Source organism: Teleopsis dalmanni, chromosome 1 (genome assembly GCF_002237135.1).
Source record: "Teleopsis dalmanni isolate 2A chromosome 1, ASM223713v2, whole genome shotgun sequence".
Taxonomy (NCBI): domain Eukaryota; kingdom Metazoa; phylum Arthropoda; class Insecta; order Diptera; family Diopsidae; genus Teleopsis; species Teleopsis dalmanni.
The window spans coordinates 215479185-215506612 of NC_051846.1; the positions used below are offsets into that span (position 1 = coordinate 215479185).

A 27428-nucleotide genomic window follows, 5' to 3' on the forward strand; every position below is an offset into this window, starting at 1 on the left:
GATTTAATAACGAAATGCAGAAATTTTTCGTTAAAATCCGACCACTGTTATATACTTTGTGTGATACACACTTTATTGTGGGTACAGTGGGCTGATACGCTGAATATTCACAGGTTGTAGTAATTATGAAACATTTAGTCTATTTCGACTGCTTGAGAGCTTTGCTGAGAGAAACCTTTGCCAATGAGCACGAAGAGTAAAGGTAAACTCGCCGTAGAAGATTCCTTCTGGCTGTCGTAGCCGTTGCTGCTGCCCACGGATATCAAACGAAAAGTGATCTTTTGAGGCAATTGGCAAGAATATAGTCTGCCGTAGATCGTCGGACCGTTCAGTCTGTTTGTTCCGAGCATTGCTTTTCGAGTAGTGTGGTCGTTCGCACACCTTTTTTAAATTCCTTAAAGGTGAGTGTGAGGTGAAGGAGCTGGAAAATTCTATAACAATTTTTAATAACTTCGTAAAAAAAATTACATTTAGAATTATATTATGTGTTGGATTACAAATGATTGTAAAATCAAATAACTATATATTAAATAATATATTAAAAAAAGAATTTCAAATAAAAAATATAAATAAATTTCAATCAATTAAATTATTCTTAAAAGGGAAAAAAGTGTAAAGTGTTAAAAAATACAATTGTGAGAAAAAAATAAAAATTAAATATTTTAAAATTGTATTACAATTTATAACGGAAAAATAAATTAAAAATATTATGTAAGCTTTGAAAATTGATTTTTTTTTGAAGGATTAAAATTTGATTAAATAAAAATACAAATACTATATAATATACGATGTGATCTTCGATGTATACAGAATTTAAATAACTATGTATAATGAATGTATGTGTTAAATACGCACACTTTGTTATGGGGAGCATTGCATTAAAATGTGTGAAAATATATTGAGAACATAAATATTTGATATTTTTTAATGAAAGAATAAAAATACAATGAATAACGAAAATAGAACTTTTCTCTACAAACAAGTAATTTAGCTAAAATTTAAAAGAAATCTTTTTTTCTGAAGTAAATGAAACTAAATGAAGTATATATTTCTATGTATATTATAAAAATCTTGAACATATTTAATTGTTTAAGATACAAATTATGTTACCTTGACCTGGTTAAAAAAAAAAAAAAAACCATATAATACAATGATTGAGTTAACTATACTTGCACCAGTATTTATACTTCACTGTTATAGCAACTGCTTAGGAATATTTCTGTTATTATTAGAAAAATTTAGGAACCAATCAAGAAATTATTTAATTATATCTCTGAGTATATTAATGAAAAATAAATCTATTTTTAAATCATTCTAATCCTACTTAATAAAAAATATTTCATTATAATGAAGCAGTCGTAGTACATTTTAGTTTTTCTATTAAATGTTATTAAAACAACATATAATTGCAAAATATATTTCAAAATATTTCGATTTAAAAGAAAAGACGTAAATATAAGAAAGAGATAAAAATCATTTTGATAGATAAATCTATTTATAAGACTACTTTCGTTGGCTTGGTGCGCAAAATTTGATATTTCTTTTTAAATAAAATTATATTACTTTGTAGAAAACAACGTCAAAATATTTTCTTATTAATTTTTGTAACATTTTAGAATGATTGTAATAATAAGAATTCTCGAATATTCGCTATTATAAAAGTACAAACCACTGAATGTATATATATATATATATATATATATATACAAACATATTTTTTTTAGAAAATTAAGTGTTTTGTTTTTACAAATTTCATTTATAGCAATTTGTTTACATATATGATTTATCAATATATGAAAAGCTAGAGTTTTAATAATATTATTAAATAAATTATTACATTAGTAATATAAAAAAATTTATTAATTCAATATCAATTAAAAGCTTATAACGCTAATCATAACAAACATTGTTAAATAAGTATAAGAGTATAAGTATATGAGAATCAATACTATTTCCCAAATATTATATTTTTTAAATTATTATTTGCATAAGAGATCTGTTAAAACTTTTCAAACAATTTTTTGTATATATGTGCTTACTTTTCCAGCTTTGAAAGCAAAAACAACTACACATGGTGAAATCGGATATCGCATTATTTGAAAAAAAGCTTTTCTATACATACACAAACTTGCTTATTTAGTGTCGTGTGTATATAATGTATATTGATCTCTTTCCTGCTGACGTTCGAGAGATTGCAATTGCCCACTCACAAATTCACCCACTCACTTCAGTTTTTCATCAATAAATGTTTGAATGAGTATGAGTTCGTAAGCACACGAAACTTATAATGTTTAATGCATGCGTAGTTGCTCTCAACACAAGCAGAAAATTTATTTTACTCTTCTCGAAGATCATTAAATGCTTTTGAATTCGTAGTATCCATATACGGCGAATCCATCAGGTTTTGTATTTTACAAAATGTTTTTTAATGTTTCAGTTTTCTTTTTATAGTTTTTTTTTATATTCATACCACATACGCAATTTTGGAAAATTCTATTCTCATGATTGTGATGTAGCATATTTGCATATGTTTCTTTTAAAATATAGTTTTAAAAGATTTTTTTTAGAAAACAAAAATTCGATGGAAGGTTTGCATCTATGATGTCTTAAAAAATAAGGTCTTTTATTGTAACCAAAATGATTGAACTTGAAGTTGATATCAACCTTTTCCTTGATATTATTAAATGATCTATGTTTTACTGTTTAAACATTGCTTTCATATTATTCGAAATTGGCAATTATAGCGGATAGGGTACACCTAAAGAATATACAGTCTCATTACTTTTTATTACATATATAGTACATGGTACTTACAATATATATAATATAGTTTGTATGTTAAAACTGTTTAATTTTATTTATTACTTATTTGAATACATTTACAAGGGTTCAAGAAATATTTTTCATCTAAATGATTTTTTTCTGTTAATAGATACATTTTTAATATTTTCTATAACTAAATTTAAAGTAGTGTTAATTTTGACAAAAAAAATTCTCAACTATTTTAAAATAACTCTTAAATTAACTTTATCTGATTAGAATTAAATAATATAATTGAATATCGTGGTATTGCGAGAAGCAAACTAAAAAATGTTTAATATAAGTACATTATATTAGGTATATATTAAGTATAGTATTAGGTAAAATCCATTATTTCACATAATTCGACATTGAATATGTTCTAAGGGAGTTAATAGAATTATACGTTAAGTTAATTAGGGAGGCAATTTTGAGAAATTGGGATTTAGTAAGATTGATTGTGATACCATTAAAAAACTACGCATATCTTTGTCAATAGAATTTATATTTTAATGGCTTTTAAAAAATTTTTATAACAATTTTATAATTATTTTATATTTCAGTAACTAAAAAAACACAAATTCAACATGGCTGATGACGAGGTAAGGTAAGAATTTGTTCAATTTTTTTCTATATGATTTGAAAGTTAACCAAATAATAATCGGTCTCTTTTTTTCATGTTTTGGTGCAGTAAAATTTGTTTATTTAAAGAATTACTTTCACAAATATGAGGATGATTTGAAGGTGAATATATAAAAGCAATAAATTTAATTTAAAAATATTGCCTTTCGCATATTGTCTTTGAACGGCTTAAAAATTAAACTAACATGAAAAAATTATCTTAACTTAAGCAGCAATTAATCCGTATGCTATGAAGCGTAATACTATTCTAATCATGGTACTACTCTTCTAAAGATTACAGCTTATTATTTTAGTGAAATTAAATGTTTTTCAATTATTAATAATATTTTTTTTATTTATAGAAAAAAGCAGCAGCTCCAGCTGCGGCACCGGCAAAAGCACCGGCAGTAGCACAAGCACCGGCAGCAGCACCAGTACCGGCAGCAGCACCAGCGGCGGCAGCACCTGCAACCCCAAATGGTAAACCAGCTGCAAACGGTAAGCTTGCAGCAAATGGCAAGGCAGCTACACCTGCTGAAGAGGTAGCTACATATACCAACTGACAGTCTATGTGCGGAGATGTTTTCCTTAATTAGTCCTGTCAGTATAAACTTCTATTAAATGTATTCACTGAATAAAGTTATAAATAATGTGCTGTCTGTTGGATGTTTACAATACATATATTACTAAGTGCAAGTCTTCAGTGTTCTCATATGTTGTTATTCAAAAACTGTGTTATTAAAACACTTAAAATCAAAAAATAATATCAGCGAATTTTCACTTACACTTTCGTAGGCAAAGAAGGCTAAACAAGCTGAAATTGAACGCAAGCGTGCTGAAGTACGCAAGCGTATGGAAGAAGCTTCGAAAGCCAAAAAAGCCAAGAAAGGTTTCATGACACCAGAAAGGAAGAAGAAACTTAGGGTAAGTTTTTAAAAAGTCTTATTATTCATATATAGACCTACAATAGTTAGTATCATGTTATAGTTGTTGCTTCGCAAAAAAGCCGCTGAAGAATTGAAGAAAGAACAAGAACGCAAAGCCGCTGAACGTAGACGTATCATAGAAGAACGTTGCGGTAGTCCCAGGAATCTCAGTGACGCTAGCGAAGGTAAAATTTTGTTTATATTTGAATATAATACACGCATCTCTAATAAATTGTTAAAAAGTTTAATAGAATATTACAGCTATATTTTGTATAAAAATCAATTCATTACACATACACATACAAAAGCAAACACAGTCACATTCATTATATATACACTTGATATATATAAATAATTATTCGTCGATTTTATATATATATTTCTATATATAGATATATCGTAATTGTTTTAAAAAAATTCTTGAGTATTTTTTAAGCAGAACTTTTTTAAGCAAGCGTACAAAATAAAAACAAAAATATTTAATTTTGACCATTAAACTCTTCAATACAATCAACAGAAACACTTAAAAACCTTATCAAGCAACACTATGACAGGATTAATAAATTGGAGGACCAGAAATATGATCTTGAATATGTTGTTAAGCGCAAGGATGTTGAGGTACACACAAAGACTTAAAAAAGCGTAAACTTATTTTTGTTTTCAATTTGCCAATGAAGAAAGTAACGCTTATATAGACATATACATATATATGAACTTCAACACATATTTTTTTTGCCGGTACACTCCGTGAGATGTCACTTTCTTCATTGGGCAAATGTTATGAAATCAAAACCAAAATAAAGCCTTTAAGCTTAACAAAGAAAAAAACACCACGGCTATACTCTCTTTCTTTACATTCTTACTGAATTTCTTTACTTAACTCACTTCTTCAAGATTTTAATTTCTTTTTAACCGTCACTTCCAAAACACGTATAAATATGTAATTATATATTTTTCCAAATTTATGAACTTTAACTCAACGCATAATGCAAACAAAAAAAAAATTCTAATCAACATGAATAATATTAATAATTTTGGATAATTTGTGGCACGTTTTCAAGGAGTTGAAATTGTTTTCTTTTTAACCAAATGTATAATTATAGGGTATTGAAATGTTAATGCACGATGCGGCATCAGAGTTAATGAAGAACTATTTATGTTTTCTTAACTCTAAGTTTCTTAATTCTTGTAGTATAGTAAGTTTTGATATATAGCCAATACTATAACATATAACAAAGATAAAAAAACAGAAGTTGATAACAATTATTAGGTAGCTAAAATGTTATATGATCATTCAGTTGCTTCGTTTAATATTAAAATTTTAACGTCAGTGAACTTGACAAACTATTGTAATTTTAAACTTTACCGGTTCAATAGAGCTTACATACATATGTTTTGTTATCCTTTCGATATTGTAATCAAATACTTTCTAATAATTAAATTTATATTAAAGAAATTGGATATGCAAGAAAGGCACATCAGAATTTAATTATTTTTTATAAAAGAGTTTAAATGTTAATATCAATAAAAATCATACGAATTGACTTTGAAAAATCAAAAATTTTACGATTTTGAATACTTTAAAGTTGATTTATATGATTACAATTAGCCTTACGTGCACTCATCTAAGAAATTATTGCTACAAATTATCCAACAAAAGTGTATAAAGATTAACTACTACATAATGAGTAATAATAAATAAATAATATTTTATACTCTAATGCAACGCAACTGAACTAAAAACCTTACAAACAACTCTGCTCTTCGAGATGAAAAATTAATGGTAATTTATTTATGTATATTAAACTTTCAGTACACATTATTAGGAAAGAAATTGTTAATTTCACATATGTGAATTTATGAAAATATGTTTTTTATTTCTCAAACTAAATTTGAAGATATACGAATACTCACTTAATATATACTTTGAACAACCCAATTAAAATTTATCTTTCTCACCACACCTTTCACAAACACTACGATAAGCATTATATATATGCCTTTAAATCACACGAACACACACATATATAATTTTTAGCACAGGTTTTACATAATTATCGAAAAAAAAACAGTTATTTTAAAATAGTGTCAATTGTATTTTTGATTTTTGTTGACACTTTGCCAAAAATAATTTCAAACCTACTCGTATTTTTTATATTTATTACACTCTTAACCCGCAGATACCTTAAATAAAATATGTCAGGATTATTACTCAAAGATTCTCAAATTGGAAAATCAAAAATATGATCTTGAATATGAAGTCGCCCGCAAGGACTTAGAGGCAAGCAAAACTAATCAAATAAAAAGCCAAACAATTTATTTTTATAAAAAATTTAATAATATTCGTTTCTATTTGTCTAATTCTAATGTAATTTAAAAGTAAAAGTAGAAAAAAAAACCTTTCAAATTAAAGGCTTCTCAGCTGCAGCAGTTAACTGCAATTTTAAACTATGTATATGAAAAATTTTGTTTATTTCTCTTCTAAACAATCTTTATGTTTGGCTTGAAAAACTGTCGAAGTATTTAACAAGTTCTAATGTAACTTCAAAGAACTCAAATTCTTCGGAAGCATTAGTATACGTACTTTTTAACAAAGTAGTTTTGTATGATTTTGGGTTATAAATGGTATAGTGTAGATAACAATTTGCAAAATAAGTAAAATGTTTTACAAAGTAGAGTTGTGGATGTAAAATAAAGTGCCAAAATATGTTTTCATTTAAAATAATATTACTATAAAGCTTTGATTTTATTAATTACTCAATCAAATATATTTCAAAAAATTAAATAAAATAATCATACATTTTTGGCATTATTTTGAATGCACACAAAAGTTTATTCACAATAGTCAATTATATACAAATGAAAGCATAATTTGTGTGATTTTAAATCATTCCAATGGCTTTTTGCTAAAATAATATTTATTAACAAGTTTAACAAAATATTTTTGATTTTTTTGAGAATTGAAAGAATTAATTAATGTATTTAATTAATTTTTGCTTAATTTTAACTATTTTAACTTAAATAAATTGTTAGTAATAAATTTCCCTAAATAAAATATACAAATAACTTACATTAAAATAAAATACTTTAAAAACGTAGAAGCTAAAATTTTGATTTTTGAAAGCTTTTACTAAATAACATTGGTTATAAAAACATACAATTAAGTTAAGATACAATTCGTTGTTTCTTTTTGCAAAGACACTATTCAAATATGACGCTGGAAAATTCCAAAATTAGTTAAAGGTGATACGAGCGAAATAACATCGAAATGAAAAACGTTTCGACAACTTTTTGCAAATTAATCGTTCATACGTTATGTCTTACATTTTAACTATCAAATTTAGTTGTTTAATATTTTAAATATTTTTTCATCGTTCTGTACTGTACAAATTACAGTATTCATATCCAATCCATTAATTAATTAGGTGAAAATATATCATACAATACACAAAATACATCTCATTAACAATTACTTTACATCTCTTTTCATAATGATTATTGAAAATTGAGACAAAGTATATGAAATAAACTTTATATACAATTTTCAATTACTTTTTAATATGTTATTTTTGAAATATTGTTAATCAAATTTTTTTTTAATATATGCATTTCATTATTAATATATATCCTCTCGTATGCGGAACCGCGAAATAAAATTAATGGCGTGCGTATAATGTTCACTTAAAAATATACAATAAACTAAACTTTATTCAATAAATTCATCAATGAAACAATCGATCAATAATCAAACGTATCGTTCTTACAAACCCTAATTGTTGTTACGATTAGCTGAACTTCAAACACTTTGTAAACAATATTGGCAACGTCTTTACAATTTGGAGGGGGACAAATTTGATTTAGAATATGCCCTGAAAATAAGGGCGTTGGAGGTAAATGCTTACAGCAAATATGCAAAAATTGCTATGAATAAAAAGTACTAAGTTTGCTGTATTAAAATTTTATTCTAATTTTAATTATTTTTTAGTCTAATATTAAATTTTTTGATTTTCCTTACCATTTAAATCCCAAGCAATAGAAGGTTTCCCAAAAAATGATCATTATAATATTACTATATAAAAAAACTTTCTAAATTATGAAAATTTTGATTTTTGTATAGCTTTCTTTAAGCTTTTGAATTTATTTAAAAATTTAAAGAATAAATGAATTTATATAATATAGAAAATAAGTTATATATATACATACATTTTTTGTATGTCCATACATAGTAACTTGTAATGCTATGAAACATTCTAAACAATTTCACTTTTGAACACATAACATATCTAAAAAACGCGAGAAATCGATTTTATATGAATTTATACTCATATAAATACCAAACAACAATTATATGTAAAAAAAAAATTATTTAGAAATCGTAGATTTCAGTAAAACATTATTTGTAAAAATAATTCAAAAAAATTAAAAAAATATGCACATATTTACAGGCGAATTACAAGAGATTTGTGAAGAATATTTCGATCGTATGTATATGTGTGAAGGTCAGAAATGGGATCTGGAATACGAAGTCAGGAAAAAAGACTGGGAGGTACTGCAATACAACAACATAAAAATTAAAACAGTTTTCTATTAAATGTTCGATTTGAAAACTGCCTAAAGTAAAGAAAATTTTTATAAATTTCCAAAACACAAACACGAACATTATCACAAAAACTTATTCGTAATTCAATGATTAGACAATCTCAACAAAAATGTTAAGGATTACAACTTCTTTCATTTCATACACACACATTTCGCAGAAGACCACAAATCCACAATGCACAGATCCACTATTTACATAACAAACAATTATTCTTGAGAGTCAAATTCGGAACGATCAGCCATATATTGTTTTTCTCCGCTAAACTGTTATACGAACAACAAATAACTAGAGATTGAATTATGTTTCATGAAAAGAAACTCTATTGCACTAGGTCTTAGATCTTTAACTGTATTAATTCAATGAAATATTGTCAGTACACAATAGGGTCAAGAAAATTCTATAGAGTTAAGAAATCTAAGAATAAACAAATCCATATATCTCATGATTAATTCATGATATCGTAGATTCCAATTCAATTCAAGCAACATAGGTAGACTTTTATATTTGACATTTAACATTAAATTGTAATGAAGAATTCAATATTTTTCATTTACGTATTTATGTCGGTAATCGATAACACTAACATATACATATGTTATGTTAAAAATTACTATTTTTAACATAAAGTAGTGTAAAGGATATATAATTTGAAATTTAATTAGTGATACGTATTAGTTGACGAATTTATAGTTTAATAAGCTATTCAATTTAACTGTCTTTTAATCTCATAAAAAATTAGGAGTTATCGTAAAGTATTAAAGTGATCACATTAGGTCTCTAATAATAACTAAACATTTAACTTTTACTTTTACTTTTAAAATAAGAGAATTCAACTGCATAAGTCGAATATTTGCAGTTTAATTACTAAAATCACCCCAGGAAGCATTTTTCATCTAAAAGATTTATGTATCATTACATTGTTACACATATATATATTCCGACAGATATATGGTTGATTATCAGTAACATTCATACAATCAATGTCTTTCGAGCGACAAATCGATAACTTTTCACAACCATTTTCAATTTTTCGATTATTCGTTAAAAATTTACACTGAAAAAAATTGTTAAAAAAATCAAAGAAAGACTTGATCTGAATTTTAACACAAATGGAATTTTCTTTATTTAATCAGAAAAAAAAAATTTCAATTAATATAATGAAAAAAAATAAATAATTATGATATTCTTTACTTAATTGTTTTTGTAACTACTTTGAAAGTAATTTTGCAAGTTTACAATTATGTTTTGTGTTTTTTATTTGTTCTTAATTCCATATTAATAATTCACTTAATAACTTAAAACTTTCCACATAGATAAACGTTGAAATTAGTTAAATTATTCTAGTTGGTTGACATTTTAATGAAGACAACAAATCAAAACAATAATTTTTAATGTTCGTTTAGCCTCAAAACAAATTATTTGTATAGTTAAACAAATTTACTGCACTTTTTGCACCCCGCACCTTTTGGACTTTGCACGCAGTCAATATGCACAAAAACCACAATAATACAACGCACTAAATTACGAAATTTATTTTAAGTTGTACTCTGTATAATTACAATTTAATACCAAATCAAAGCATTTTGCACTCATTGTAAATATTTTCTTTGACTTTCAATCCAAAAACCCAACATTATTACTACAACTTAAATGTTTAATGTATAAAATTTTCTTTCAGTGCACAAACAATTTTTTTAAATAATTGAATTATTTAAAAGGACAAAATAACAACCAAACGTCGATTAAAACTTAAATTGTTTAAAAATGATATTTAATAAATAAATATATTTATGTTTTGAGTTGAAATAGTTTGAAAAACACTGAAAATTATATAATGAACAACTGAAAATAAAATAAGACGTAGTTAAGTAACAGTATGGCACTTACATACACGGGAATTAAATTGGCATATTTAAAATTACGGGGAGTTTTTGTAACGCAAATCTATTTAATGAGCTTTGGGTTAATGAGAAAGAAATTAACACTCAACTTTAATCGAGAAAGTTGAAACTAAATTTTATCAACGTGAAAAGTTTGTGCAACGGTTTTAAATAAACATAAATCACTTAAATAATTAAAATTTTTTAATATGTATTAAAAATTATATTTTATAATATGAAACAATTAATCCCTTCAACTAAATTCTCTAAAAGTTTCTGCTCACTAATTCCGCTATAAACTATAAACTTTTTTATCTTAATTTGCTAATTCAATTTGTATAAATAAATAGTTATATATACATCTGCAGACAAATTTCTCTATTAAAATATGTTTCTATATATAAATAATAATTCTGAAAAGCTCTAATAAAATGTCATTAAAAAATAAATTATAACAATTCTCTAACAATCTAACCACACTATTTGTATAAAAAGCTCTTGTGAATGAATGGAAATTAAAATCAAAAATATGGTTTACTGGCGAAAAAACAAAAAAGATCGTGTGGTCATCATTCCAATGCTTTCACACAAAGTACACAAAAAATGTTGTGCTTTTATATATAACTAAGTCACTTTTATATATATTTTAAACTGAAATTAATTAAGAAATTAATTTAGCTTAAAAAGATAACAAGTAAAAAACACAAGCATAATTAATATTAAGTATAATTTAAAAATTAAATAAAACATATTATACACACACATGCCACAAAATAAGTTTAATCTAAAAGTTTAAACTAAAAGAACAAAATGGATCTTAATTGCTATGATTTATTGTGTATATGTCATAAGACAAGAAGAAAGTGTTGTGCCATACTGTGCAGTACCTCGTAAGCTCCCTTATGTGTAGTTAATTGTTTACTAAAGAGAAATTATTTTAATGTTCTCAGAATTTAAGTGCAGACGTTAAATTATATTTACAACTATATTACAATCGACCTTTGGATGTTATGTTGTTCACACACCTTCAACCTATAATACCAAAACCAAACAAGAATGTAGATAATAGTAGTGTATTTTCGTAGTTTAAAATTAATAAAATGCCTAAAATATTATTTGAAATTAATATTTCTTGGAGCCCAAAAGCAGACTATAATTTTTACATGCATGCAATATATTGTGAAATGTGTTCATATTGTACATGAATGGTCAATTATGTAATAATATCTCCCATAATATATATATATATATAATTAAATATATTTAAAATAATTAATAACATTATATATATATATATATATATATATAATTAAGTGCTGAATTAAAACTAAAATCTTATATACAACCATTTGCAGTCCTAACATAACCTCAACATAACTTATATATAGCTTCCTGCACGATAATTTAAAATTATGCTGATATGTAATAAATATTAACCAAATATGGTAGACTTGTAGTCCTAAAAATTTGAAGTTATTGTATTGTAACCTTTTGCAAATATAACTAAACATACGTTTTCTTTCTGTTAATAAAATACTTAAATTAATTTCCGTTGCCTCTTCAGAGTGTTTAAACTTTGATTTTGATAAAGAGGAGTGTGTCAAATTATGACAAAGCGCATTCTCTGATCTTTATAATTTATACACAATTTGTGTATTTGAACCTGTCTTTTATATTCTCTGCGATATCTAAAACTAAACATTATTCATTTTATTATCTATAATATAGATCAACGATCTCAATGCTCAAGTTAACGATCTTCGTGGTAAATTGTAAGTGTTAACTTATTTAAAATTTATGTTAAATCAAATGAATAATTTATACGTCCTTATCATTTTCAGCGTCAAACCAGCTTTGAAGAAGGTTTCCAAATATGAAAATAAATTTGCCAAGCTGCAAAAGAAGGCCGCCGAATTCAACTTCCGTAATCAACTTAAGGTTGTCAAGAAGAAGGAATTTACATTGGAAGAAGAAGAGAAGGAGGTAAGCTTTAAAAACAATTTGTTATTTTCAATTGTAAATTGTAGTATTATTCGAGTGATATTGATTTTATTGCATATATCACATTATTATTAATACAATTATCGATTATAGTTTATAATATTTATATAAGCAAAGTTATACAGTTGAAACTCTAAAATATCAATTTTATATGATTTAAAAATCAGCTGAAAAAGCTGTAAAGCTAAGTTCGCATATTTATATCTATATATCATCATAAGCATAAATATATTAAAATGAATCAATTTATTTGTATTATAAGTAATTGTTATTTTTATAATGCTTTTTTTTTCTTTCTCTACGCTTACTTTCTACTTCTACTTCTACGAACTAGAAAAAGATAAAAGATGCTCAATTAAAACAAGCCAAAAAGTGTAAGAAAATTTATGTGCACACGTAGTATTGTCGCATGCATGTCACACGTTTGTATGAGGATTTTATGCAAACGGCACATTTGTGCACTGCACTGTCTTTAAAAAAACCTAATCTTGGCATTAATATCTGTATCACATACATACATATCTGTTATATGTCAAACACTTGAACTCAAATGCTGTGACCGAGAACGCTCACTGAATGGGGTCTCTTTGAAATATCTCTAACGATCTTCACAAAACTTAAAGAAATTCTATTTGGTTAACGTATTTCGGATTTGATCTTCTGAGATACTCCACGTCATAAAAGTACTATGACCCGAGTTTATTTAAGAAGTCTTTGATTGCAACTGTTTATAAAAAGAGTTCCAACACGATATGAAAAGCGGAAACCAGTTTTATTAGTCTATTAGTCTAGTCTGTTTATTTTCTATATGATTTAAACAAAAATTTTAATTTACGAACATATTAGAAGTATTGATTAAGCTGCTGTGTATCAATTACCAAAAGGCATCAAAATTTTGATAAAAATTTTTAAAAGCAACAACTGTATAAATTCGACATATACAGCATAAAACGTGGATATGATCCTACGTACTTTATAAGTTATTGGAAAGAAAGAGTAGTACTTGGTCAGCTAGGAATATTAAAGGGTTCAGGAGGTAGACACAGCCGATCCTAGAACCTGTTGATGACTATAACATCGAAAACAATATAATCCAAAAATTTTTTCTTATAAATATGTTGCTACAAAAATTGTTGTAAATATAAAAGTTAGTAAGATCGAATATCTACATAAAAACTGTCATATAGCGTACAATTGTCAGTATCAACATTACTTTTTACTCTACTATAATGTATCTCGGAGTTGCATACTCATTGATTTCTATTTCAAAGAGGTCATTAAGTATTGTGGAACCCTCGCACATGCATTTTAGAGTTCAGTCGTCCGTTCTGAAATCAATGTGACAACCAAATATTTTCGTATTTTTCACAGTGTATACAAATTTGCAACTTTATGTAATAGATTTTATGTCTTCTTCCCGCAATGTGCATGAATGTTCTTATAGATTTTAGTGTGTACCTTCTAATTCTAAACAAATTGCAAAACTATAATTATTTTCTTTATTTTTTAAAATTGCAGAAGAAACCCGACTGGTCCAAGGGCAAACCTGGTGATGCTAAGGTAAAGGAAGAAGTTGAAGTCGATGCTTAAGAAGTGTCCTTGACCCATGACTCCCGCCCTTACATATATGTATAAATTATCATTTGTTCGTAAATATCCAACATCAACAACAACAAAAACAAAAACAAAACCAAAATTGAAAACAAAACATCATCCATGTTAAATTACGAATTTAAATGTCATTATTTATAAATATATTATTAAAGTAATTTTTTATTATTAATTTATTTCCTTTGCATTAAATAATCTGTGTGTTCAATGAAGCAACAATCTTGCCTGTTGCCTACGAACATAACACGAAACAAAAAATTGTTTTAACAAAAAATCAATAAAAATAAAATTTTTTAAATTGTAATATAATTGAAATATAATAATTAAAAAAGATACAACACCAAAAAAAATTAAACACTGTCTCGTTTTTTCCCTCCACATTTTTACCTGAAATGAAAGGAGTTACCCACATATGTTCAACCCCTAAATGCATGGCAAAACATAAGATTTATGAATTAAAAAGTAAAATAAATAAATATATCCAGTACATAACGACACAAGCTCATTTAAATATTCATCATAGACAACTACTCTCGGTTATCTCTTCATAACACTGCACCATATGAGGTGTTTTTAGTTACTAAGGCATATTCAGATCTTGCACATATACCACTTTTCTTCTTTTATACTGCGGATTATTGATGTTTTTCTGCTGATCCTTACCACTTCAGCATGTTTTCCCACATTATTCCTCTATTCCGTTATTGAATTTCTGAAAGAAAATATTGTATAAACATTATTTAAAATTTTAGGAACACGCCCCTGAGACTCCAGCATAAATCTGTATTGACGTTATCGAGTAAGAGCGAGGAAGACCCATTAGTTAAATACAATTTAATTATTTTTTGATTAAATTCTTATATAAAAATATTATAATAGCTTATGTATTTTCTTTTTAAAGTAAAAATATTTAAACAAAATATTTATTAAAAATATAAAACAATGTTGACGGTTTTAAGTTGCATAAGAATTGTGCTATATACTAAGGATATGTGAAAATATTTGGGCAAAGATTCATTCATTGTACGTGCAATAACATCGCAAAATTTTTAAATATAACTTTTTAATTTTTTATTTACTTAAACAAAAATATTTTAAAAATAAACTCATGAAAGCAACATCAAAGTTCCAACGTTTTATTTTATAAAATTTTGACCTGGATGTTAACGAAGACAAGCAAAAAATAAAACAACCTAATATTATATTTTCAGTTTTTGATTTAAATTTGAAGAAAATAAAAATAATTATTTGTAAACATAATATTTTTAATGCATTAAAGAAGATACCGCCTGTCCTATACACTTTCATCAATGTGCATTAGACATTCTGAACGAATCACTCAGCTTACATACTTGCCATCACTCGGCTTTGGGCGCAAGCATTTATTCATCCGATATTCAATATTCATTAATTTGCTTGCTATTAACATCTCAACTTATAATAAGTTTCATCTTCTTCTCAATAAAAGCCAATTACTATGGTTGTGTACTTCGTACTTAAAGTACTTAAATTATTTTTATTAATTATTTAAATGTATAAGTGAAAACGTACTATAACTAAAACTTGTTATTGATGAGTTTGATTAGGTAAATATTGCAATAGGAATATTTTTCTATTGAGTATTTGATAAAAACTGTGAGTATTCTACGAGTATTTAGAAGACATAGACACATATATATGATGTAAGTACATTAAAAATAAAAAGTAAATAGTTCACCACCAGCATCAGTGACAATAGATTTGCTTTAATTTTCTTTCTTGCAATCTAACAACTTTCGTTATCAGTATAACTATATCGTAGACACTTCTCGTTATCTAAATTGAATAGTTTTACTTCCACCAACTCGTCTACATCAAGGTAGTAAGCATCATGCTAAAATGTTTGGGCGTTACGGCACACACCACATCCTAATGCGAATTCTTCACCAGTAGGTGGATGTATAACGTGCAAAGGACATTCATCGCCTAAAAGTTGTTTTGCCTTTGGTCCAGCTGGACACTGTGGTAACTTATTTTTGGGTATGTTCGTTAATCGTTGAAAATCATCATGACAAGTATCGCAGAAGTGCGTTGTGCCAAAACAAAAAAATACCGCCACCGAACAGCAATAACGACATTTATACTCCAAGAAGTCTGTACCATGCTTGAGGCACATCTGTGCGCGTGCAACATCCGAACAGCCACCACACACAAGTTCCTCAGGATTGAACTTTTCACCCACTTCTACATCGCAGCGCGCTTCGCCACCATAATAAGCCTTTTGACATTTGAAACAAACATAATAAGCATACCGATCCATGGCCAGATTGGTTACATCTTTGGAATCGGTTTCTTTAACAACGCCTTCATATTTAAGTCTACAGATTAAAGTTAAAGCATAATAAAAACATTTCTTCTTAAGTATTTAGTCTACATTACCGCATAATTGCTTTGCGCTTCACATCCTGCTTTAATGCATTAATTGGTGCTAGTATATCCGCCAAAAGTGTATGCTGAATATCCGCTTTGCAAATAGGACAAAGTGAAAAACCGAAAGTAATTCGTGAACCTGACCAACGTTTTTCGAGCACCGCCTTGCAGCAGTGAAAGTGAAACACATGACCACAATCGAGCTGAAAAGTAACCAATAAAGATGCCAAATTAATTATTTTATTTTTTAAAAATTTTATTTATTTTTGAATTACGTGTATTGATGGTGCACAAGACAATGCTTCTACAAAACATATCATGCACATATCGTCTGCATCCTGCGTTAGTTTGGGTTCCTGCAACTCCTCAGCAATTCGATTTTCTTCTGCGTGGCAGACATGCTGTAAGCAGGGCAGGCATTTCTTCTCATTTTTAATTCCGCCACAAGCATGTCCACAAGGTTTCGTTTTCATGCATGAGCTACTCGCATATTCTTGACACTGTGCATCGGCGCATACATTACCATATGCCAACAAACCAGAATTTCCTCTAACACCACAAAATCGACAACGCCCTACAGCTTCTTGTGGTCCAGATATAATTGTATGACTACCATCTCTAAATTCCACCATTGCCTTGAGAGTTTTTGAGTCCGCTAATGCCAATAGCCAAAATAATTTGGTGCGGCCGCAAGATTCATGCAATTCCACACGAATTGCTTCTTCCTCTTCTTTACATACCTATTTATTAACCATAATTCAAATCCAATTGAATTGTATATTTTTATTATTTATTTGCTTACGGTTCTCTTATGAGTGCGTGTCTTGCGGTTCAAATGTAAAAATCTATCGCAGTCGCCACAGAGCGAGCCACAAGTCTCGCATTGTATAATAGCAGATGTTTCACCATCATCATGGTTGTTGCACATTGGTCTAGTATCTGAAACTTTAGACCACTGTCCAGAGGAAAGCTTTTCCACATGATCTCGATCCAGTACACACAAACTTGCAAGGGCCAGCCAAAGTGTGGCTGTCTTGATACCATTCTCCGGGCTTCGGAATACCTCATCTAAGCGAGTTAAGTTCAGAACAGATTCCGCAATAGCTGCTTTCGTAATTTGTGACCATTTTTCACTTAGCTTACCCTAATGTTTCAAAAACGTATGTGTTGTTAATTTTTGTAATCTAATTAGTTAATAAAGGTTTCTCTATTCGTTTAGCTACTTACACTAACCAAATCCCTTATCAAGTTTATAATACTCTCCGCTTGCTTGGTAGATATGACCCCATTTAAAAACCAACGTTGATTTAAATTTTTTTTTGGTTCTTTTCGTGAATTTTTGAGATTAAAACGATTGTAACTAAAATCAGCAGTATCTGATTGCTGTCCTATGTTTGTTGTAGTAGTGTGATCAAAACGAAATGGATGAGCTCTTAAATAATCACGTGTGTCAGTTGACGCTAAATTGATTTCATCAGTTCCAGATTTTGAAGTTTGCTTTAAGAGATGAACAGACAAATCCAAAGAGTTACACAAACGTATAAAAGAGGGTGTCTTTTCAAGATTAGATTTTGCTGTAGTAGTCTTTACTTTGACTTGTAATTGTAATGATTTTGCAATTACAGATAAAAATATATCTAATAATCCTAAGCGATTCATGTCGAAATCTAATGAACTTTGATGCACAATATTGTAATCTGTGGGTGGTAACCGTTGCACACCTAGTATTTCTGCAAAGCTATCTGGTGATATTTCTGGTAATATACGACGTAGTAGTGCTGTAACTTGTCTTTGCACACGGTCGCTACCAGTGTGCAATAAACTGAGCAGATCCTTTAGTAGCCCATGCTGATATGATAAATAAGAACGTCCTACGACACTGCCCGATAATGCGAGGACCATACTAAGCATTTCAAAACAGTAAGTATCTGGGGCGCGGTAACGTTCCGAGCTACTTTCACTTTTGGATTCACCATTAGATGTTGCAGAAGCTGTATTAATTTGGGTGTCTTTAAAACTATTGGCTAAGTTCACAATTTCCCAATCTTCTTTTGCTCGTTGCGCCTCTTTTCTTATAGCGTGTACAATATGTACTATAACTTGCTTCTGCAGGTGTGACAGTTTGCTTCGGGAGAAAAGAATTCCCACCATATGTTCACGTAAATCTAAAGAATCTGCAAGAATTGAATTACCACTGCTATCCATGCCAAGCACAGATTGTTGCCGACTTTCATCTAACTTATTAACGTCGATGGCAGCAGTGCTTATGAGCTTTCCAAAGACTTGACCTAAAATTATTAAGTGAATGAAAAAAAAAATAATAGCCTTCCGTAACATTTATTGTTAAAATCATTGTTTACCTGTAATCAAGCGGAAAACACGTAATGTTTCCGCTTCACATATTTGCTGCTGTATGCGTGTAGCATTTGCTAATTTTAGATTTGATTTCAAAGAATGCACGTGAGCAGTATTTGCTGAACTATTCACACCAAAGTAGTCTTTACCCAACTCTTCGTCAATACTATTCATTGCAATTGGTAACCCCAACAGTTTTATTTGCCGCACTCTTAATGTGTTTTCTGGTCCATGGAACTCCAACCTAAAATGCGTATAGCTATCATCGGATATTTTAGCCGAAATCCAAGCACATGCTTTTTGATCTACATCGACAGATTTAATAAGGTTTGTGTCGCCCAGTGATTGGCCAGCATAGAATACAACATTAAGCACTTTGTTCTGTGATTAAATAGAAATAAAAATCCAGTTAATGCCTATATTATATATCATATACTATAATTACTTGTATATCTCGACTGTTATCAATATGCACCAATACCATTTTACAAGCATAAGTAAACTTGTTCATCGATATTTCAATTATTTTACACTTATTTCGGTCTTCTTCGTCGCTTTCCCAAAATGTTTCTGTCGAGTTATCTGTTAGCGATTCTGCCATAGCTTGACGAGATGAGACTGTAATTTCAAACACGCCATTAAGATCAGTATATTGAACTATTTTTGCACCAGCACTTCCTGTGGTGCCATTATTGCTCCCTACACACTGAAGATTATGTTCAGTGTCATGACCTATAGTGCCGTCACCACCAGTTGCCATAGTTGAAACTGCAAGTGCATCATTTTGTTCATCAGATTTAGACAGAATTTTCGATATATTTCCAAATACATGAGAGCTGTGTAAGAATTGATGGTCTGTCTGCCTGAAACGTATTCCGAAACACTGTATAGCGATACGTTGCAGTGGTGACCCCATTGGTAAATACAAAGTTAAATCAGCCACAGATTGTAAAAATACATGTAAGCTCTGTGTGATCATATGGGAAAGTCTACCACTGATTTGCGTATAGGATATAGGATGTTCTAAGGCAGGCTCAGATTCATCATATTTTCCATCGACCATTTCAGTGGTTGATACATTAAGCGAACTCACGAACCACCACATCAAATCATGCAAACACACACTCTGAGTCACTGACCGTATTAACCAGTTAAGTGCTTGAAGTGAATAAATTCTACACGTAGCAATACGCAAACTTCTTTTCATAGCAAACTTCAGCTTTTCCAGATCATGTTTTTGCATGATGAAAGCCATTGCTGGCCTGCCAAGTAAAACACTTACTTGGGCTGACACCTCACCTTCCGCCGGGCTATGTTGTTCTTTATCATTCGAAAGCGTATTGCTGGGAAACACAAAATCTTTAGCATTTCCATCTAAAGGCGCTGTGGGTAAGCTTTGCTTCTGATCTTTTTTTACGTTGACATCATTACTTTGATGGTCATTGGCATTATGACATTTAACATCATTGCTATCACCAGCAGTTAAATTCGCAGCAGCTGCCACACGTTGTGCTGCTACATGCATTACAGACGTCGTTAAAAGATTTTCGGGGACCAGTCTTCGTAAATTTTCAGAAGGATAGCAGATAAGTAGAGACCCGTCACCTTCACTTGTAGAATTATTACGACGTCTGAATACCACTTTTGGTTGTTGATTTTCATCAACTGCACCCGAATACCCCTTGAGGTTAAAGTTAGTCTGCTGTTGTGCTATGGCCCAACCTTGACCCATTGAAAAACTGCGATGAAATTTCGATTGAGTTGTACATGTTGCACCCGACTGCGTTGTCATAGAGCCGGTCATCATCTCATAATTACTTGGATCGCATGATTCATATGAGATTTCAGAGAGAGGCTAAAAAAATCATTTTTAATATATACAATTATTACTTATAGTTATTGATCATACCCTATCGAAAGCACCTTCGGTTGTGTTTACTCCAAACATTTCATATGGTAAATCCTCATTATTTACTGCAGCTAATGACTCCAAACATGCGAAAGTTTCAGGTGGCAACCAAGCTTGATCAGGTGATGTTGCTGCACCTATAAAACTTTTACGAAAAGGCGTTGAGTCTGAAATATTTAATAATTTTATTAAAGGAAAACTATAAAACCATTCATTACTATTACTATTACTATTACTATTACTATTACTATTACTATTACTATTACTATTACTATTACTATTACTATTACTATTACTATTACTATTACTATTACTATTACTATTACTATTACTATTACTATTACTATTACTATTACTATTACTATTACTATTACTATTACTATTACTATTACTATTACTATTACTATTACTATTACTATTACTATTACTATTACTATTACTATTACTATTTATATTATTACTACTTTACTATTACTATTACTATTGCTATTACTATTACTATTACTATTACTATTACTATTACTATTACTATTACTATTACTATTACTATTACTATTACTATTACTATTACTATTACTATTACTATTACTATTACTATTACTATTACTATTACTATTACTATTACTATTACTTGAAAATTTGGCACCCATTCTTAAACTAACGCGATTGTTCCTCGCCGAGTCTCCCCGGCTCGTACTCGGCTTATTCAAATCGCACATGTTAAAGTGTTGATGCTCAATAACAACAGGCATCTGTTGAGGAGAGCGTTTACTTGAAGAACTAAGCAAGTTATTTGGTCCACTTGCTGCTAAACTGTTGGGTAAAGAAGCTGCACTTGAAGATAGTTCCAAAAGAAAGGTAGCATTTTCGCGCATTGTTGTGTAGACTTCTGAGTTTGCTATAAGAGTTGTGGACTTTACACCGAATATATTGATGTCACTAGCTAAACCTGAAAGATATCAATACTGTAAACAATTATAGATTTAATACAATGAAAAGCAGATACCAGAAACTCCAACATTGGGTGTGTTGTTTACGTTATTTGTATTCTTATTCGTTGAAACATATTTCTCACGACAATTGTCGCACATCAAAAACCAACTTGATGCGCCCTTTCCGCCTTCCCCACAATTACCTGCCCAACCTTCGCAAAATATTCCTACTGAATTGTAACCTTTACCTTTTGCTGACTTTCCACAACCAGGATGCACGATTCGCATATGGTATGTTACTGGAATTGGTAAGAAAACTTCACAAATTTCACACCATGAACCGTCTTCTTTCTTCTTTCTTTTGATCTTCTTTGTTTCCTTTTCGCCAATTTCAAGTTTTTCTTTAGCCTCCATATTTCCATCCCGATTAGGCGAATTCATTTTTTGGCGTTCTAATGTGTTAGACTGAACAATCTGTACACAACTCGCACAAATCTGCTCCCACAAAAATACTAGACAACGTAAAGCTGGTGGCAAAACAGTTACTATTTCTGGTAATGCATGCAACATTTGCTTTTCACAACCTTCTCCATAATCACTAGTTAGATTTTTCCGATATTTACGATTGTTAATAGATGAGTTTCCACTCTTTGTTAGTGTTTCTAGTGTTGAAGGACGTATGTTCAGGTAGTTACCGGCATTGGCAACTTCTACTGAGTGTCTTTGTTGAGCTTTCTGTTCACGTGAGAGTTGTATTTTAGAGTCAGAATTGTCTCTTCTTGTCACTACAGTGGCACCCTCTTTTGGCAATGACGGATGAAATTTGAGAAAACTTGCACATGCCATTGCATCGTGTACAATACCTTCGTGCCAAAGAAATGCTGCGAAAACCGCACGTATACTTTCAGCTAACGAAGGAGGCATTGCACGTTTTATTGGTCCTATCGTAGTGCGCTTGTTTGTCACAGGCTTGGTAGCATTTTGTTGAAATGAATTATTGGTGTTCAGCGAAGCTGGCCAAATGGGCGGACTTGAATTATCAGTGCTAGCTGTGATACTAGCATTTTTGGTATCTCCAAAAGTTATCTGATCTTGTACAGTTGTTGTGCCATCTGTGCCAGTTGTTGTTGTTATTTGTAGTAGGCTCATTTCTTCTTCCAACTGTGTTAAGTCCGATTCCTTAACAGCAGAGGCATTGGGTATTGATTGGGAGTTCGCATTTTTCACTACAGTTTTTCGAGGGGTATGCTTTGGAGTAGAGAGTAATGCAGCTGTTTGGCTTGGTGTAAAATTAGTTTTACGTATATTTGCAATATCAAAACCTGGTGCTGTTATTTCCGTTATTTCATCATTAAAACTTTTCGATGTAGGGCTGGAATCAGTAGTAACTATAGCAGTGCTTTCCGGTACATCATTTGATTTTGTCGAAGTGCTTATTAAATCAGTATTTTTATTTACCGGTGGTATTTGGACAGGACTTGAACGCGATATTTGGCATCCATTGTTTCCATTACTGCGGAGCTCCTGTCCTCCCATAGCTCGAACCAATTCGCGTACCGATACTGATGCAATCTCAGTCACATCGGTACGTTTAGATGAATGCTCTCTACTGGGACTGCTTATAGTACTTCCTTGAGTAATGCTTCCACCTTCTGAATCTCCTTTAAACCATTTCTGAAGAGCCTGCAGTTTACTTGCCCCACCACCAACTACTCCAGCTATTGCTGAACCAATATTAGAAGGACTTGTACTTTGGAAGGCCTGTAAAGATAAAAGATCGCCATGTGACTCACTGTGGCTTTGACTTTGTTGTTGCTGGATTTGTGAATGCGGATCACTGCAAGTAGATGAACTTTCCAAATCGAAAACTTTGTTTATATCGCTTTCATTCATGCTGGAATCAGTCTCAGATTTTTCCAGACTGTCAGGGTTTGGAAATAAAAATGGATTTGTTGAGGATGGTTGGCTATCTGTAGATTTTGGTGGAGTAAATCGAGAATGTGAGAAGTCAAATATTTTTTTACTTGGCGAAGTAGATTTTGGCTTTGATGGCGAGTCCAATAACGCTGGAGAAACAGGTGACTCAATATTATCCAATAAAGCTTTATGACGTGGTTTTGAAAGTGACTTATTACTACCGCTACTACTGTTTGAAGAAGAGTTGGTTGTTGAATTTTGTTCGATAACGGGATGAAGCAGAGTTTTCCCCAAATGTTGATTGTATTGCAAGCACCAAGCTTCTGTAGGATACCAACCCATAGTACAATGCTGGCGTATCGATTCAGTTGAAAGACGCAACCAAATACCATCATCATTCTCAATTTCATCAATAAAAGATATGACGCCATTCAAAGCAATGATACCCACTTGCTCAGACTGCAGAGTAGGATGTGAACGTATACGCAAGCCAGCGGTGTTTTTAGAAAAAAACTTTCGTAATTTATTGGGTGGCTGCGGTTTTTTTATGGTATGTTTGTGAGAAGGGGGAGGAAGACCGCCTTCTTTAACTTCAACGCGATACACTTCTTCTAACAAAATTCCATCTATTGTTACCGTAAGACAGTAACTACCAACAGAGTTGGGTGTCCAATGTACACTGAATGTGCCATCCTCCATGTCTTGTGCGTACAATGTTTCTGTTATACGGGTCTGTATAGGACTACAGAAACGTAGTTCTTCAAAGGAGTAATTACTGTAGGGCTTCATAAAAGTTATGGCCTTGAAACACATTTTTTCCTTAATTGTTGGTTCATAATTAAAACGAGGTGGTGGTGCTAAACCTCCAAAAGAAGTATTATCTGTGCAAGAAGCACGACGCATTTTAATATTACCATTACCTATAGATCCAGTGGGTATTGCTTTGATTTCAACCTAAATATATGGTAAATTGTGCTGATAATAATATTATTTCTATTATGCATCATTTCATACTTTTAATTCTGGTACTAAAACTGCATCACCGTACTGATCCCGAATGGTAACCGTTACCTGGGTTGGCCACCCATAACGCAAGGACTCTGTTATCGTATTTAATTCACACCTGTAAGAAATGATTAAGTTATTTAATTCATTAAAAATTTTAACTAAATAAAACAACTTACTTGTTAGGATCTAAACGCGATTCTGGTTGCAACCATGCAGCTAAACGACTGCCAGATGAACCGGGTGCGCCACTTATAAAATCTTTCAAAAATTGACGTTCATTGGATTGTGAACTGAAATATAGTAATATTAAGAAAAATCAAAAATCATGAGATAATAATTAAACAATAAAATAAAGTCAAAATATGTGTGCTGTGAACTTGCAGATAGCAATGCTATTAGATACGCAGCAACGGCTCACCCTAAAATGGTTTTAACCTGTTGTTAAAAAAAAAGATCACGTACAAGTCAAGTTGAACGTTGACATATAAAACAAACGCATTTCTACTGAATAAATAATCATGAATTAATTATAATTCATGCAGTGCCTTATGTAAAAGAATAATAAACACAAACGGACAAGGCATACTTTAGACAGATAGGCACATAGGCACATGGGCAAATAGAAAGACCGCCGACAGGCCAATGGAAGAGCAAAGAGTTCTTCGCTGTTCATTGCATTTAATACGAATCGCTTTTATGTAAGGCAACGTTCAAATCATTAAAGAACAATGGACCTCTCCGCTGGTAGAATCTATCCGTTAAACAAGTTCACAAGCTATGGGCAGCAAACATAGGCCAATTAATAAGCATGACCTAACGTAACAGAACATTTTTATGATGGACTGTTTTTTTTCACTAATGCTCGACAGTACTCCAATTTCCAATTATGCACAGACGAATGTACATGCAAGAATTTAGAAACGTGCACGGACAATGGAAACTTGGAGACGTTACGAGTAGGCAAATTCACATGGCAACCAAATTTATTAGGAACAAAGAAAGGCAAATCAATAAAAATGGCAAACAAGTGGAAAATATTGGAAAATGCTTATCACTCCGACAAATAATAACAAAGTAAACGTTCGAAGAGAAGAACGAATGATAAGATTTTATTATGAAATTTAAATGGATTTTAGCTATGATCGAAAGTAAACAAACACATAACATACTGTACATTTAAAAGTACATATAGGTACTTGTATATCAAAATAAGTTGTCTCAATTTTCGAGCTCTTGACAATCCAAACATATGTATATAATTTGGTGTATTATATGCTTTCAAACTTTTATTTAATTAGAAAAGTTTTTCAATGATATCTTATCATTACATTTTATTCTAAGGGGCAATATTATATCGCTATCAAGATCTATTGTGTAATCCTTTTAGAAAATTTAGAACATTTCCAAGGGAACACTTTTGGTTGAACTATCCAAATTTTGGATATATGTATGTGCTGGAATTATTTCGAAATAACCGTACGACACAAACAAGTAAGTTTTGTGATTGTTTAACTTTGCATTTCACAAATTCTACAAGTGATTGCATTCTTGGAACTCATCATTGATAGATGACAGTTAACAGGAGCTTTTGCAGTTAAGGTAGTTTTCAGTAGTACATTTAGACTTAAATAAACAAACACACATATGAATATTTCTATTAGTTAAATTAGCTTTTTGGATTACGTTAGTGCTTAAGCAACAAACAAAGATTTTACAAAAATTTCTTCTAAATGGTTTAAGATAGTAATGCTATTTACGAAGAGGCTATCTCATAAAAAGCTTTAAATCTTCTCTCTCTGTACCCATATTTTAAAAGATTACTTAATATATATGAGTTAAGTTAATTAGCAGAGTTTCGTAGCTTTTAACCAACTTAAGTTTTGTAATCCATGATGGAAGAGATTTTTTAGTTACTTGTCTGATGACGATCCATAAATGGTGAAATTAGCGAAGATAATTTTAGAGTCTTTTAGAAAACATTATTTTTCAAAGGAAAGAAAGAATGTTTACCAGATCTATGGAATGTGATGTAAAAAATGTAATGGCAGAAAGTAAAGAAATATATCTTAGCACGTAAATAATTTTTTAATTTGAAATGTAATTACTGTAACGGCACGTTTTCGTTCGTTGATAACGCTGAGGTATACTTAGCCGTTGTCCAGGGGTCGTTGCAATATAATTTATATTTTTGGAAGTCAAAGACAATGTGATGTAGTAATTGAATTTTTTATTTAGGAGAATTTAAAAAAAAATTAGGTTTTACAATCTAATATAATTATAATATAATGCTGGGTTGCTAATTTGATGAGTAGGATTATTTTGAATGATCGTGCTTTGATGATAGAGTAAAAAATTAGGAGGGCGAAAAAGAGAGTGAGCAGTAAAATTGAAAACATTGCTCATTGACTTGAGTGAAGATTTTTGTTTGTAATGATTCTTATGAGATTTCCTTATCAGATC

The 27428-nt window shown here is 30.1% G+C and overlaps 2 protein-coding genes across 13 annotated transcripts in view; one reads left to right on the forward strand and one right to left on the reverse strand.

Moving 5' to 3' along the window:
• The first annotated feature begins 280 nt into the window (after nt 1–280).
• LOC119671984 (troponin I) lies at nt 281–15321 on the forward strand. Of its 12 annotated transcripts, XM_038082919.1 has the most exons (11): nt 283–401; nt 3363–3401; nt 3783–3962; nt 4216–4344; nt 4408–4531; nt 8792–8892; nt 12555–12598; nt 12668–12809; nt 13162–13201; nt 14346–14387; nt 15191–15321. In XM_038082919.1, coding segments are annotated over exons 2-10 (777 nt in total). In that variant the 5' UTR covers nt 283–401; nt 3363–3386; the 3' UTR covers nt 14348–14387; nt 15191–15321. The 12 variants fall into 12 exon arrangements, with proteins under 12 accessions (XP_037938844.1, XP_037938843.1, XP_037938847.1 ...); XM_038082925.1 differs by lacking the exons at nt 3783–3962; nt 8792–8892 and adding an exon at nt 8136–8236 and having other exon boundaries at nt 285–401; XM_038082918.1 differs by lacking the exon at nt 13162–13201 and having other exon boundaries at nt 286–401.
• A 612-nt stretch (nt 15322–15933) lies between these two features.
• LOC119671985 (E3 ubiquitin-protein ligase highwire) overlaps nt 15934–27428 on the reverse strand; it is a 71238-nt gene continuing 59743 nt past the window's right edge. The window contains exons 21-32 of the mRNA XM_038082926.1: nt 25145–25258; nt 24975–25083; nt 22118–24914; nt 21743–22060; nt 21112–21278; nt 19648–21057; nt 19208–19583; nt 18075–19135; nt 17650–17991; nt 17123–17587; nt 16857–17050; nt 15934–16795 (exon numbers count right to left, since the gene is read on the reverse strand). Of these exons, the coding sequence (XP_037938854.1) occupies nt 16312–16795; nt 16857–17050; nt 17123–17587; nt 17650–17991; nt 18075–19135; nt 19208–19583; nt 19648–21057; nt 21112–21278; nt 21743–22060; nt 22118–24914; nt 24975–25083; nt 25145–25258 (7837 nt within the window). The 3' untranslated portion in view covers nt 15934–16311. The remainder of the gene's footprint in view (nt 16796–16856; nt 17051–17122; nt 17588–17649; nt 17992–18074; nt 19136–19207; nt 19584–19647; nt 21058–21111; nt 21279–21742; nt 22061–22117; nt 24915–24974; nt 25084–25144; nt 25259–27428) is intronic.